Source organism: Drosophila nasuta, chromosome 2R (assembly GCF_023558535.2).
Source record: "Drosophila nasuta strain 15112-1781.00 chromosome 2R, ASM2355853v1, whole genome shotgun sequence".
NCBI lineage: Eukaryota > Metazoa > Arthropoda > Insecta > Diptera > Drosophilidae > Drosophila > Drosophila nasuta.
The window spans coordinates 9,903,756-9,915,440 of record NC_083456.1 but is presented as its reverse complement, the minus strand read 5'-3'; the positions used below and the strand labels follow the sequence as shown (position 1 = coordinate 9,915,440).

Sequence of the window (11,685 nt, the reverse complement as noted above, 5' to 3'; positions counted from 1 at the left end):
AGTTGTACGATTTTGAAGAAGTGTAGGGGCATTAAGTTCCACTATTTTAATATATTGTAATCAAAATGAATTTATGACTGTAATACAGTAATAACTATTAAAAATTGCGAACAATTTAAATCCGATAATTCAGTTATGCTAACGGGGGTTTTCAACACTGCTCTTCGATCAAAACAAAGCCGTTATAGAAAAATACATATGTAGAACGTCGTAAACGTAAAATTGAAACGAACAATGTTTTTCGCAAATAGGCGCTGCAATTGACACAAATATGCATATGGATAAAGGGCGTGACATAAATGGGCACATAAATCACGACGCACGTGGATACCAAGCTTTTTGCAATGCAAATTAATATGCGTACAAATCAGTCACCTACATGTTTTTTATCAGTAAAAACAAAAACAAAGACAAATCGCCGCCTCCAAGTCGGCAAAATGTTTTGAAGGTCTAGGTAAGAGGAGCTGACAGCTCTATATATATGCGAGACGGTAGCGTCAAAACTACAACAGTCAGCGAATAACGCAAAATGGCAAAGTTGCAAGTGTTGACACTCTCTTTGCTTTTAGTTGGCATTATAAAATCGCAGCCCATCGAAAAAACCGACGATAATGTTCTGATTGATCTCGAAAAAACCGACGATAATGTTCTGATTGATCTGACGGAAATGGGCGATGCTGTCTTTGGTATACCGGATGCGGAAACAACTGGCGTACTAGTCGATGCCCAAGACGCGGAGTCTGCGCAGAATCCCGAAGAGCTAGGCACGTACCTAGAAGGCGACATTCTCATCCCACTAAATAATGAGCAGGCGGACATCGAAGGCAATCGCAATGGTTTGCTGGCACTAAGCACACACTGGCCTGGCGGCGTGGTGCCCTATGAGATCAAGGGTCAGTTCACATCACAGGAACTGGGGAACATCAAGCACGCCTTCAATGAATATCACAGCAAGACGTGCATTCGTTTTACGCCGCGTACCAACGAAAAAGATTACATATCCATAGTGAGCGGCAAAACTGGTTGTTGGAGCAGCATTGGACGTCTGGGTGGACGCCAAGAGGTCAATCTACAGTCGCCCAACTGTCTGCGTACCTATGGCACGCCCATCCATGAGCTGATGCACGCAGTGGGCTTTCTCCACGAACAGAATCGTTATGAACGTGATGGCTATGTAAAGGTGCTGAGCGAAAACATAAAGCCCACGATGATTGCCAACTTTGACAAGGGAAGCGCAAAACAACATTCGGGCTATGGCGTAGACTATGACTATGGAAGTGTGATGCATTATTCACCCACCAGTTTCAGCAAGAACGGGCAGCCCACTTTGAAGGCGTTGCGTAGCAGCAAGGATGCAGCACAGATGGGACAACGTCGCGGCTTCTCGGAGGGTGATGTGCGCAAGATTAATGCCATGTACAAGTGCAAGCTTTGAATTTGGTTTTATCTATTATTTATTTAACAAAAAAATATAATTATACAATTGGCGAAATGTGCAGCAGACTTGATGAAGAGTCACTTTAGTGATGCGGCAGATTCTTGTTTGTCTCGAAGAAGACGTTGCCCTTCATGGTGAGTTCCTTGCAGAGCGTTGAGAAGCGTCGAATCGCATTGTAGGTGTTGCTGCTGCCACTTGCCACCGCATCTTTCAAGTATATATATATACACATGTTGATATATACATTTATACAGTTGAATGTTTACGAATATGTCTAGGACTTGCATGCAGAGTTTCTTTTAGGGATTTGCTAGTATTTGAGTTAGAATTGTATTCGTTGCTCCCTTTTTGGTTGTGGTTAGTGTGGACGCGCCTTCTTACCTCCACCTGCCAAGGCGCCGCCATCTGCTACTCCCAAGTCCAGGTTCATATACAAGGCCATGTTGCCAGTGGATCCGTGACACGATCGATTGTTGAGAAAGTCACGTATGTGCTGCACAATCAAATCGATGGCCACTGGAAGCAAGACACAAAGAATTATGAGTGATGATCTTGTTTATTAAATGGCAAACATAATTCTTGAATTGTTTAAAATTATACTCAACGGCAGCAACTCAACAAAGTGAAGCGTTTAAATGTGAGTGTGTGTTTTGCAACTCGGCCACTTACCTTTTTTAGCCAAATTTAGCTGAACCATCTCTCATGTTGCAATCTCGCTTGAAACTAGAAAGTACTCACTTGTGAACAAAGAGACCCATAATCGAACTACATTTAAAACTGTATAACAATAGCTTCCTTTTCATTTTTTGGGTGTCTACTTACAAGTGTACTTAATGTGCATTTAGCAAATGAACTTAACTAAATTAAAGATTAAACAAATCTAATTCCAATCCTATTAAAGATTACAATATGTTTGAGATTAGATTTAAACCCAAAGGAATAAGGAACTTTAGCTACTGACTAACTATAATAAGTAATAGATTATATTTTAAGCGAGTTAACGACCGTTAGTTTGATGATAAATCGAAGTTATTCTACATTTACTTAAATTTTTTACTTAGCATAACTATTGGAGTTAATATCAAATTTAGCTTGTAATCGAATTTCGAGAATGCTTTATTTTTTTTGCTTATTGAGAGGTGTTAAACTCTCTTTTTATTCAAAGATTCGACAATTTATAAATTGTTTTTGGATTTAGCGTTAAGTTTTAACAACTATAGTATGTGTTATTGTGTTTGGTGGTTTTGACAGTTAAACATGTACATAAGTTAGGATATGACGTGTGTCTTTGTGAATATTGTAGATACTATTTGTGTAATCGACCGATTAGTGCTCCAACAAAGTCGTTAACAATTTGGGGCAGGAAGTTAGAATTAAACTAATAATATTGTATGTATTTATTTCGTACATTAAACAAAATGATTCCAGTTTAACTTTGTTAGGATAAGCCCGAATTAAACGCGACTAACAAGTCGATAAGTTCGTTAACGTTAAAACAAGCTTACAATTAATGTGTATGTATTATATAGGATACATACTAATCGATCTTAGAAACTAAATTAATCAATCGGTTAGTTGCGATAGGATCACAATGCAAGCATTGTTAGCAGCAGCAAGAAATTATATTCTTTGTGTGAAGTCACTTGATAAAGTTGTTTTTTTTATCGTATTCACACATCGTTTGATTGAATTTTTCGTTTTTTTTAGTGATCGCGCTTCATGCTGGAGGCCGCAGTTCGGACTGTGTTGTTGTGCTGTGCGATGTTGGTGGCCGCGAGAATTTCTCCGATATGGTGTACAATGAGATCAATGGCAACTGCAAGAAATACATTGTAACAACAGAAACGAAAACGAAAAAACCAGGAACATAAACGGAAACAAAAACGAGAACGAAAAAAAGGAAGAATGGAATGGAAAGTAGAAGATACATAATATAACATCAAGCGGAAACTAGTATTGTATAAATATGTTAAAGTTTCGTTATTGGGAACAAGGAATCGGAACGAAAAATAGAAACATTTAACGAGAAACCCAAAACTGTTTATAGTATAAACTATTTATACATACGTACAAGTTGTAGTTAGGACTTTAAACACTACTAACTCTAATTGTGTGGTTTGTGAGTGGTGTGTTTTTTGTATAAATGATATATAGAAAATAAAATTGTCAAAAACTAAAGCAAAGCGAAAATTTTGTGTGTGTGAGTTTCTTTTCTTTGAGTCCAAATCTCACCTGTGTTGTCCGCACCACGAGGTATGATAACATCAGCAAACTTCTTGGTCTGCAAGCGTAAAATAAGAAGGTATTAATTTGGGTTAAATTACAAAATAAAAACTTAAGACTTACCGGTGAACAGAACTCTTCAAAGGCTGGTTTCACAAATGTCATATACTGCGTGAGAACTGCATCCAAATCTCTGCCACGCTCATTAATATCACGCGGCACTAAAAGGTAAATAAATTAATTCGTGAAATTAAGATCAAGCAAATCTTAAATGACCTACAGCTAACTTATTGATAAGGTACAATACATTAATCTTTAAATCAAAGAGTTTATGTAAATCAGTAAACTTAACACTTGGGCCCTAAGTAAGTCAATATTTCCAATTAAAGCTTAATATATTTTTTTAAATAAATAAATCAAAAAAATGTATACATATAAAATTCTTTGCTTAGATTCACTCACTGAACTAGCAAAATTTACGACATTCCAATAAGACCCATTTTCTAGAAATGACACTTCCGACTAAATTAAAATTATTTCGATTGTGAAGACAAGTTAAGTCACAAACTATAATGTTCACTTCAACCACCGCTTAACACAGGCACAAACCAATTGCAGATGGTCGAGCTGACTAATCGTAATATAAACTAAATAAAAAACAACAATATAGACTAAGAACTACATAAGACTAAGAACGAAACTTGCGTTACGAAATTCTTCGACAAGTAAAGACAATATATACACTGCACTTTACCAATAGCTTAACGAATTTACGAACCAAGCTGCTGCACAATAATAACTAAATAAGAACGAAACTCACCACGACGAGCGAGACGCGTATCGGAGTCAGTGTCCACAAACAGTTTCATGTGGAACAGGTCGCGTATCTTGGGGAAATAGAAGACCAAGATGCCCTCGAAGAGCACCACGTCTGCTGGATAAATGACCAGCATATTCTCAAAATCCCTGCAAGCAATAAGTATGACTACTCTGTTAAACCATTGCTCATACAAATCATTAACTTACAGCGAATTTGTGCGATAGTCATAACTGGGTATCTTGACCTTGTGACCTTTTAGTATCAACTGCAGCGTGTCGAACATGAGCTCTTCGTTAAACGCATCAGGATGATCAAAGTTGAAGAGTCCCTTCTGTGCCTTTAGCTTCTCGGCTGCCGTTAGCTCGCGATAGAAACTGTCCTGACTGATGGCCACCACCTGACGTTGCGTGTGATCCATTTCAGCCTGTCCAAGCTGTTCCATAATCTTCTTGCACACTGTTGACTTGCCGCTTGCTGTGCCTCCGGCAACGCCAATAAGAAATGGTGATTTCACCTCATCCTTACCGGCCGTATCGCCATTGTGCAAGTTCTGTTCCATGTCGGTTGCAGAAAATATGGATAAGGCGAAGTTTTTAGTGAAAAATATCTTTGTTCTCCCGCCACCACACCACGCTCAACGCACAGCTGATTCAACTTTAATGCGTAACATCGATAGCATGTCCTCGATAACAGCGGTGCCGTTATTAACAGCACCATAAAGAGTTGGCAACGCGAACAGCTGTTGGCGCCATGTTATTTAATTTGAATTGAAGCTAATTATCAAATGCGTAACTTGAAACCTCGTTTAGCTTAACCAGCTTGCAATATTATAAAGAAATATATTTTTGTGGATGAAATTGTAAAGCAGACTTTTTGCAAAACTCCGTAGCTTGCAACAACAAAAGATTAAGTACTAAATTGCGAACTAATGTGAGAAAACAATAAATTTCTTGTGAAAATCGAGTCGCAGCAAAAAAAAATTGTATTCCATAAATGCAGTTTCTAAAATCTTCCCAAAGCGGTTGGGATTGCTCAATGTCAAGACTGAAGTCATGTCAATCGCTGCACGACAAATTTTGCTTAGTGGCACCTAGTCGGAGTACACAGGATCATCAAGGAGCAGGTGGAGGATTGGTTTGCCCAAGGCAAGTTTTCGATTGCCGTGTCCGAGAAAGACACATACTTGGATTGTGCTACAGAGACATTTTCTTAATTTCTACAATCAATTTGTGTTGACTTGCAACTTTGCCACGTCGAATGTGATTGGACAACCAGTTTATATGGTTAGAGATAAGACGGCTTCCGGTTGCAAGAATCACTATGACGCTGCCTTCGATTATCCGAATTTGTACTGTTTCAAAAAGATTTTCGATTACGAGCAAAATGTGCCAGACATCAAACTGTTCTAAATATACAAACCATATTATGACTTGCTAATTAAATGATGGCATCTGATTGAATCGATAGAAAGATTTCATCATTCCACAGCTGGTGAATTTTCCAAAGGCAGGTGACAAGTGATGCGACTGTTTCTTAAATATTTGTTTTTAATCTTACATCATTTGCATAGGAGGTATTTATCTTTTCACAGTGTTCCAACAATTCGATCGTTTTGTATGTGTGTTTTTTACATTTCATATTTAAGTTAGTCGAACAATTATAGTATCACAATCTTACAAAACAAATTAGCTTGGCTAACAATCTTTTCGTCAGGGGACGAAAACATTTTACAAATTTGATCAAAAATCGTCATCTCGGGAAATGATTTTTGTGAGAATGATTTTTGTTAATGGTATAAATTGCAATAAATAAATATTCAATTTGTCTAGTTATGTATGCTGTTGTGGTGTCAGCGGGTGTTGATGCAGCGGGAAGGGGGGAATTTGTTGTCAATCAATCAAAAGTGCTTGAATTACTCAATGTCTAAAAGTCAAAATAAAAATGTAATTTGTTAATGCGAGCTGATAACAGAATTATCGATAACACATTGCTCGAGCCTATACATTTTAGTGGTGTGTGTGACAATTACACTAATCTGATAACCGAATTATCGATAGCACATCAGTTGAGCTTATGGCGCGCAATAGATGTATGTATGTGTGAGTGAGCGACAATTACACTAATTCAACAATTACAATTAAATTGAACTACAAAAATATTAAGAGAGCATTACTTTTCCTTGGGCTGCTTATCGAATATGTACTCCTTGGCCATCTGATAACCCAGTCCAAGGGTCAAACAACCCACAACGGTTCCCTGGGCCGCCACACGCAGTTGCATGAGGAAAACACTGGTGCTCATCGTGCCTCGGTGTCTATATTTATAAGCTCCAATTGCACCTGCAGCAATGAATCCAGCAATACCTAAACGCAAAAATCAAAACGAAAATTAAATACAAATGTTCGAGCAAAGTTTACGTTTTGTTGCCAGCTCTTCACCAGACGATAATTATCAGCAGACAGACGATTGAGGCAACAAAAAAAAAACAGCTGTCTGTTACCAATACCAAAGCAAGACACGCGTCAGGGTCGACGTCATAGATGCGCTAATACATACATATATGTAATTCACTCAAACATATACATATATTATAAGCTTTTATGTAGTTATATTAATTGCTTACTGACGTTGTAAGCACAGTTACATCACACGCATTTTACATTCAAACAGTTATTGTGAAATTGTTGCAATATTATTAACCGTTATGTCACTTGACCGCTTGAAGAACACGCGAAGTCACAGTGAAGGCCAAGGCAACTTTGGCATCCACCTTGCAAACATTCACCCGCACAAACACATACACATGTAAATCGGAAATTTCCGCCATGCATGATATATGTATGTATGTATGCGAGTGTGTATTGACACTCATCAATGTAGTTGTAGTTTTTTTGACATACCAATTAACATGAATGGTGACTCCTTGGCTTTCCTCGCCAACTTATTAGACTGCTCGGCATCGTCTTCAACAAAAAAGGATTTTGAACTCATGACGGATTACGCGTTTCCTTATCGGCGCTCAAAGAATGCGGTGGTGTCGTACGGGATTCGTTTTCGCGAGCGAATGAAGAAACCAGAGCAGCGTGGCCGTAAGTTTATGCTTAAAATATACTAATTCGCAAAACTTGTTTTTGGTCATTTTGGCTACATTGCGGGTACTCCCTTTATTTTATTTTATTTCGCAATAAATGTCTCTTTTACATCAGAAATGGTAAATAAAAATTATAAATTATATACAAATAAAAATTATAATATAGAATTATGTGTTAAGTTAATAAAGCGCATTAAAGAATATTATTGAATATCTTGGGATTTTTTTTGTGCGTCTATACAATTAATCAAATTGTCAATATTTGTTTGTTATACATCTTTTTTTAATTATAATATTATCATTTATAATAAAAAGTTTAAATATTACATATTCTATCTGATACCTAAACATAATTTAATGCAACCCAAAGCCGGTTAAAATTATTCCGTACTGTTAGACAATGTGACCAAAGTGGACAAATGCAAAAAAACCTAACACAGCTGGTTATTTGTCATGACATAAGAGCGAACGTTCGTCGAGCGGGGAGAACGTCGTTGAACCTGCCGTAGGCCCACAAAAAAAAACACTCGATTTTAGACTAGTTGCAAGATTTCTGACACAAAGTGCTCGCCAAGCAATCACACAGCCAACGCAGCTGCTCCTCAGACGATACGATATCATCACAGCAATGACGGGCATCATTTCGATATTATCCAGACAACTGCCGCGTAGCGTGCAAACTGTCGGTCTCAAAGCCGTGCGAAACCATGAAGTAAGTGAATAAATTCAACTCGAATCGAGTCGAGGAGTCATGCAGACACGCACACTCTAATACACACATGCATACATAACTACATAATCTTGGCCAATCTTGCGACGCTGGCCACATTATGAATGTATTTGGATCATTTGGTTTTTTTACAGTCCCGCACAATGCGATTATGTAATTGAAAAATGTTTGCAATGCACATTTGGCATGTGGAATTTGCCACGCCCCCAACCCGAATTCACGTGACAAATTCACCAGTTGCTTCTGCCCCGCCCCCGCACTTATCGATTGTGCAATCATTCATAATTACTAATCAAAAGTATTTTCATTCTCTCTTCTGCCCCCCGCAAACAGTTGCAGCTCAGTGCTCGTCAGTATTCTCAACTAGCGATTGTTGCGGCCGCTCAGCAGCAGCAGCAACAACTGTTGCATCGTGTGGCACCTGCAACGCAACGCTGCCAAGATGCAATGCGGTAAGTCAAGAGTACATATTTCCATTATCAAGCAAATCTTTAATACGGTCTTTCATTTTCAGTGCCTTGGGCTGGCAAAGCTTTCACACTACCTCCAACTTGTGCTCCGCACAGGTGGTAAAAGTGCCACCTTTTGCTGATTCCATTACCGAGGGTGACATTAAGTATGGACAACTCTAGCATAGAGTCGAAATTTGCCTGCTTGTTGTATATTTCGTTGATAGCTTATCTTGGCATTTGTTTTTCCCTACTAACAAACATTTGTATAATCTTTCTTTTTGACAGATTTACCTGCAAGGTGGGCGATTCGTTTGGCGCTGATGAAGCAGTCATGGAAATCGAAACCGACAAGACCACGATGCCTGTGCCAGCGCCATTTGCTGGCTCTGTCACCGAGATTCTAGTCAAGGACGGCGATACGGTTAAACCCGGCCAGGAGCTGTTTAAAATGACGCCCGGTGCTGCGCCCGCAAAGGCAGCTGCTGCTCCAGCTGCTGCACCCGCGCCACCCAAGCCAGCTGCAGCTCCAGCAGCAGCAGCTCCCAAGCCTGCTGCCGCGCCAGCTGCTGCCCCAGCAGCAAGAGCAGCACCACCACCGCCACCACCACCAGCAGCACGTCCACCACCAGCTGCGCCCCGGGCTGCTGCGCCACCACCAGCTGCCGTGCGTCCCGCTGTGGCGCAGGTGAAACTGCCGCCTGTGGATGGTTCACGTCAGATTTTGGGTACGCGTTCCGAGCAGCGCGTGAAGATGAACCGCATGCGTCAAAAGATTGCTGCCCGCTTGAAGGATGCCCAGAACACGGCTGCTATGCTGACTACATTCAATGAAATCGATATGAGGTTGAGTTTAACGTCTTCAGCAATTTCTTACCTTACTAATCATGCTTTTTCATCTTTAGCTACGCAATGGACTTCAGGAAACAGAATCTAGATGCGTTTGTCAAGAAGTACGGCATCAAGTTGGGCTTCATGTCCATCTTTGGCAAGGCTAGCGCTTACGCTCTACAGGATCAGCCTGTCGTCAACGCTGTTATCGATGGCCAGGTAAGATGACTGTCCCCCTTTTTGCGTCACTCGTGACGTTTTTAAGTTCAATGCTTATCTCAGAAATTATTTGCTTTGTTTATGCAATTGCTTATCAACTAGAACATAGGCGAATGTTCGGTGATAAGATCTTTAGTTAAACAACGTGAAATACAATTATTCGATTCGATGAGCGAGAATTCCCTATATACAATTATTTATTTAGACTTTTTATGAAGTGAATTACCTGAATTTTTATAGCCGAAAACCAGTTTTGGGTTCACTTTCGTTCAAGTTTAAATTATATGATGTACCTCTAATTGGAAACCGGCTCAAAACATTTTCAAGCAGTTAAATTAAATTTATTCTAAGATACCAAGTAATCTTAGCTTATATTAAATTGTAATGTTTTCTCTTGCAGGATATTGTGTACCGTGATTATGTGGATATCTCAGTGGCTGTTGCCACGCCCCGTGGTCTCGTCGTGCCTGTTATCCGCAACGTGGAGAGCATGAATTACGCCGATATTGAGATTGCGCTCGCCGGCTTGGCTGATAAGGCGAAACGCGATGCAATTACCGTGGAGGACATGGATGGTGGCACCTTCACCATCAGTAACGGCGGTGTCTTTGGATCCTTGATGGGCACACCCATCATTAATCCGCCCCAGAGTGCTATCCTCGGCATGCACGGCATCTTTGAGCGCCCTATTGCCGTCAAAGGCGAGGTGAGTGATTTATTCTACGTGCATTTCAGCATTGAATTAAATTGTTTTACTTTTCTTCTTGCAGGTCAAGATTCGCCCCATGATGTACATTGCACTAACATACGATCACAGGATCATCGATGGTCGTGAGGCGGTGTTGTTCCTGCGCAAGGTCAAGGCTGCCGTTGAGAATCCAGCTATCATTGTTGCCGGTCTGTAAGAGGCTCGGAACGAGAACGAAACGAGTCGAGTTCTGTTAGCGCTGCGTCCACGTTGTTCAGTTGATATTATCGAATCGGCAACCTTAGCAAAAACCAAACAAAAAATGGAAGCACAGCCAAATTATTTGTATAGAACTGTAATCGTTAAACTATTTCATTTTTTTCATTTGATGTAAATTTTCAAAATTTTCGAGCGTGTCACAAATCGAACTGTCTTTGAGTTGAAAAACCAATTAGCGAATAATACACTGGCACATACACACACACAAACTCATGTGAGACACTTAATAAAATTAAAATAATGCGACGTGGAATTGTTTTCAAAACCGTAACCATTCTAAGTACTATATTTATTTTCTGCACCTTAAACAAAAAAGAACAATGTAATCTGCACATGCCGAGTTGCAATGTCGTAAATAAATGCGATATCGTTACCGATACTCAACCAATTGTTGACTTACGTTTTATTGTCTTACGTTGAGTTAAATGCTAGATTATTATATTATTACAAATTAGGGCTATTATACTTACCGATAATATCGGTCCGATATCAGTATTATCATTAGAAAAAGGAATTTTTGGAAGAGCAGTCCATTTCATAAGTCAAGGCAGATCCGTCAATCTCGAATAAATAGAACTGCATTCAATATACATATTTAATTTTTACACACAACTTTAAACTAAAAGTATTATAATATTGAACAATTTGCGACAGCTGTTCTTTATCTTTTGCCTAGATTACTTTGTCAGCTGTGCAATTCAAATTTCACATTTAGTTTGACAGCAGTCGATGTACTCTGTATTGAACTGCTTGCTTTTGGCATAAAGTAATGCAAGCAGTGCACGTCAAGTCTTCGCACTTTAATGACAAGTGACATTTGTTGTATAATTTGTTGTTGTCGATCAATAAAATAACTCAACTTAATTTTTCTATATCACTTGAAGTTAAAAATATGTATATTTAACTGAATCTGTTTT

The 11,685-nt window shown here is 39.2% G+C and overlaps 4 protein-coding genes across 7 annotated transcripts; 2 read left to right on the top strand and 2 right to left on the bottom strand.

Annotated features, from left to right (window-relative positions):
* The first annotated feature begins 170 nt into the window (after positions 1–170).
* LOC132787807 (zinc metalloproteinase nas-13) lies at positions 171–1,437 on the top strand. 2 transcript variants are annotated; one of them, XM_060795117.1, is made up of 2 exons: positions 171–454; positions 570–1,437. In XM_060795117.1, the coding sequence occupies exon 2, from the start codon at positions 668–670 to the stop codon at positions 1,433–1,435; it is 768 nt and encodes a 255-aa protein (XP_060651100.1). In that variant the 5' UTR covers positions 171–454; positions 570–667; the 3' UTR covers positions 1,436–1,437. The 2 variants fall into 2 exon arrangements, with proteins under 2 accessions (XP_060651100.1, XP_060651099.1); XM_060795116.1 differs by lacking the exon at positions 171–454 and having other exon boundaries at positions 480–1,437.
* An 80-nt stretch (positions 1,438–1,517) lies between these two features.
* On the bottom strand, positions 1,518–5,165 carry LOC132787806 (uridine-cytidine kinase). 3 transcript variants are annotated; one of them, XM_060795114.1, is made up of 6 exons: positions 4,688–5,163; positions 4,482–4,627; positions 3,785–3,882; positions 3,671–3,719; positions 1,820–1,954; positions 1,518–1,748 (listed from the first exon to the last, which is right to left on the bottom strand). In XM_060795114.1, exons 1-6 carry the CDS (start codon positions 5,038–5,040, stop codon positions 1,738–1,740), a joined length of 792 nt encoding a protein of 263 aa, XP_060651097.1. In that variant the 5' UTR covers positions 5,041–5,163; the 3' UTR covers positions 1,518–1,737. The 3 variants fall into 3 exon arrangements, with proteins under 3 accessions (XP_060651097.1, XP_060651095.1, XP_060651098.1); XM_060795112.1 differs by having other exon boundaries at positions 1,521–1,645; positions 4,688–5,165; XM_060795115.1 differs by lacking the exons at positions 1,518–1,748; positions 1,820–1,954 and adding an exon at positions 2,531–3,254 and having other exon boundaries at positions 4,688–5,158.
* Positions 5,166–6,008: 843 nt separating this feature from the next.
* On the bottom strand, positions 6,009–7,560 carry LOC132787809 (HIG1 domain family member 1A, mitochondrial). Its single transcript, XM_060795119.1, has 3 exons — positions 7,382–7,560; positions 6,655–6,844; positions 6,009–6,404 (listed from the first exon to the last, which is right to left on the bottom strand). Exons 1-3 carry the CDS (start codon positions 7,470–7,472, stop codon positions 6,398–6,400), a joined length of 288 nt encoding a protein of 95 aa, XP_060651102.1. The 5' UTR covers positions 7,473–7,560; the 3' UTR covers positions 6,009–6,397.
* A 468-nt stretch (positions 7,561–8,028) lies between these two features.
* LOC132785731 (dihydrolipoyllysine-residue succinyltransferase component of 2-oxoglutarate dehydrogenase complex, mitochondrial-like) lies at positions 8,029–11,156 on the top strand. Its single transcript, XM_060791958.1, has 7 exons — positions 8,029–8,284; positions 8,636–8,754; positions 8,817–8,918; positions 9,040–9,597; positions 9,657–9,801; positions 10,202–10,507; positions 10,572–11,156. Exons 1-7 carry the CDS (start codon positions 8,201–8,203, stop codon positions 10,704–10,706), a joined length of 1,449 nt encoding a protein of 482 aa, XP_060647941.1. The 5' UTR covers positions 8,029–8,200; the 3' UTR covers positions 10,707–11,156.
* The last annotated feature ends 529 nt before the right edge of the window (positions 11,157–11,685 follow it).

Excerpts from the sequence above, each read along its gene's own strand:
- LOC132787806 (XM_060795112.1), bottom strand. The coding sequence starts at position 5,040 with ATGGAACAGAACTTGCACAATGGCGATACGGCCGGTAAGGATGAGGTG. Across the intron at positions 1,955-3,670 it reads TCGTGGTGCGGACAACACAG|TGGCCATCGATTTGATTGTG; the intron begins GTGAGATTTGGA and ends TCTTGCTTCCAG. Across the intron at positions 1,646-1,819 it reads CGGCGCCTTGGCAGGTGGAG|ATGCGGTGGCAAGTGGCAGC; the intron begins GTAAGAAGGCGC and ends TATACTTGAAAG.
- LOC132787809 (XM_060795119.1), bottom strand. The coding sequence starts at position 7,472 with ATGAGTTCAAAATCCTTTTTTGTTGAAGACGATGCCGAGCAGTCTAAT. Across the intron at positions 6,845-7,381 it reads GTCACCATTCATGTTAATTG|GTATTGCTGGATTCATTGCT; the intron begins GTATGTCAAAAA and ends TTTTGCGTTTAG.
- LOC132785731 (XM_060791958.1), top strand. The coding sequence starts at position 8,201 with ATGACGGGCATCATTTCGATATTATCCAGACAACTGCCGCGTAGCGTG. Across the intron at positions 8,755-8,816 it reads CGCTGCCAAGATGCAATGCG|TGCCTTGGGCTGGCAAAGCT; the intron begins GTAAGTCAAGAG and ends TTTCATTTTCAG. Across the intron at positions 8,919-9,039 it reads ATTACCGAGGGTGACATTAA|ATTTACCTGCAAGGTGGGCG; the intron begins GTATGGACAACT and ends TCTTTTTGACAG.
- LOC132787807 (XM_060795116.1), top strand. The coding sequence starts at position 530 with ATGGCAAAGTTGCAAGTGTTGACACTCTCTTTGCTTTTAGTTGGCATT.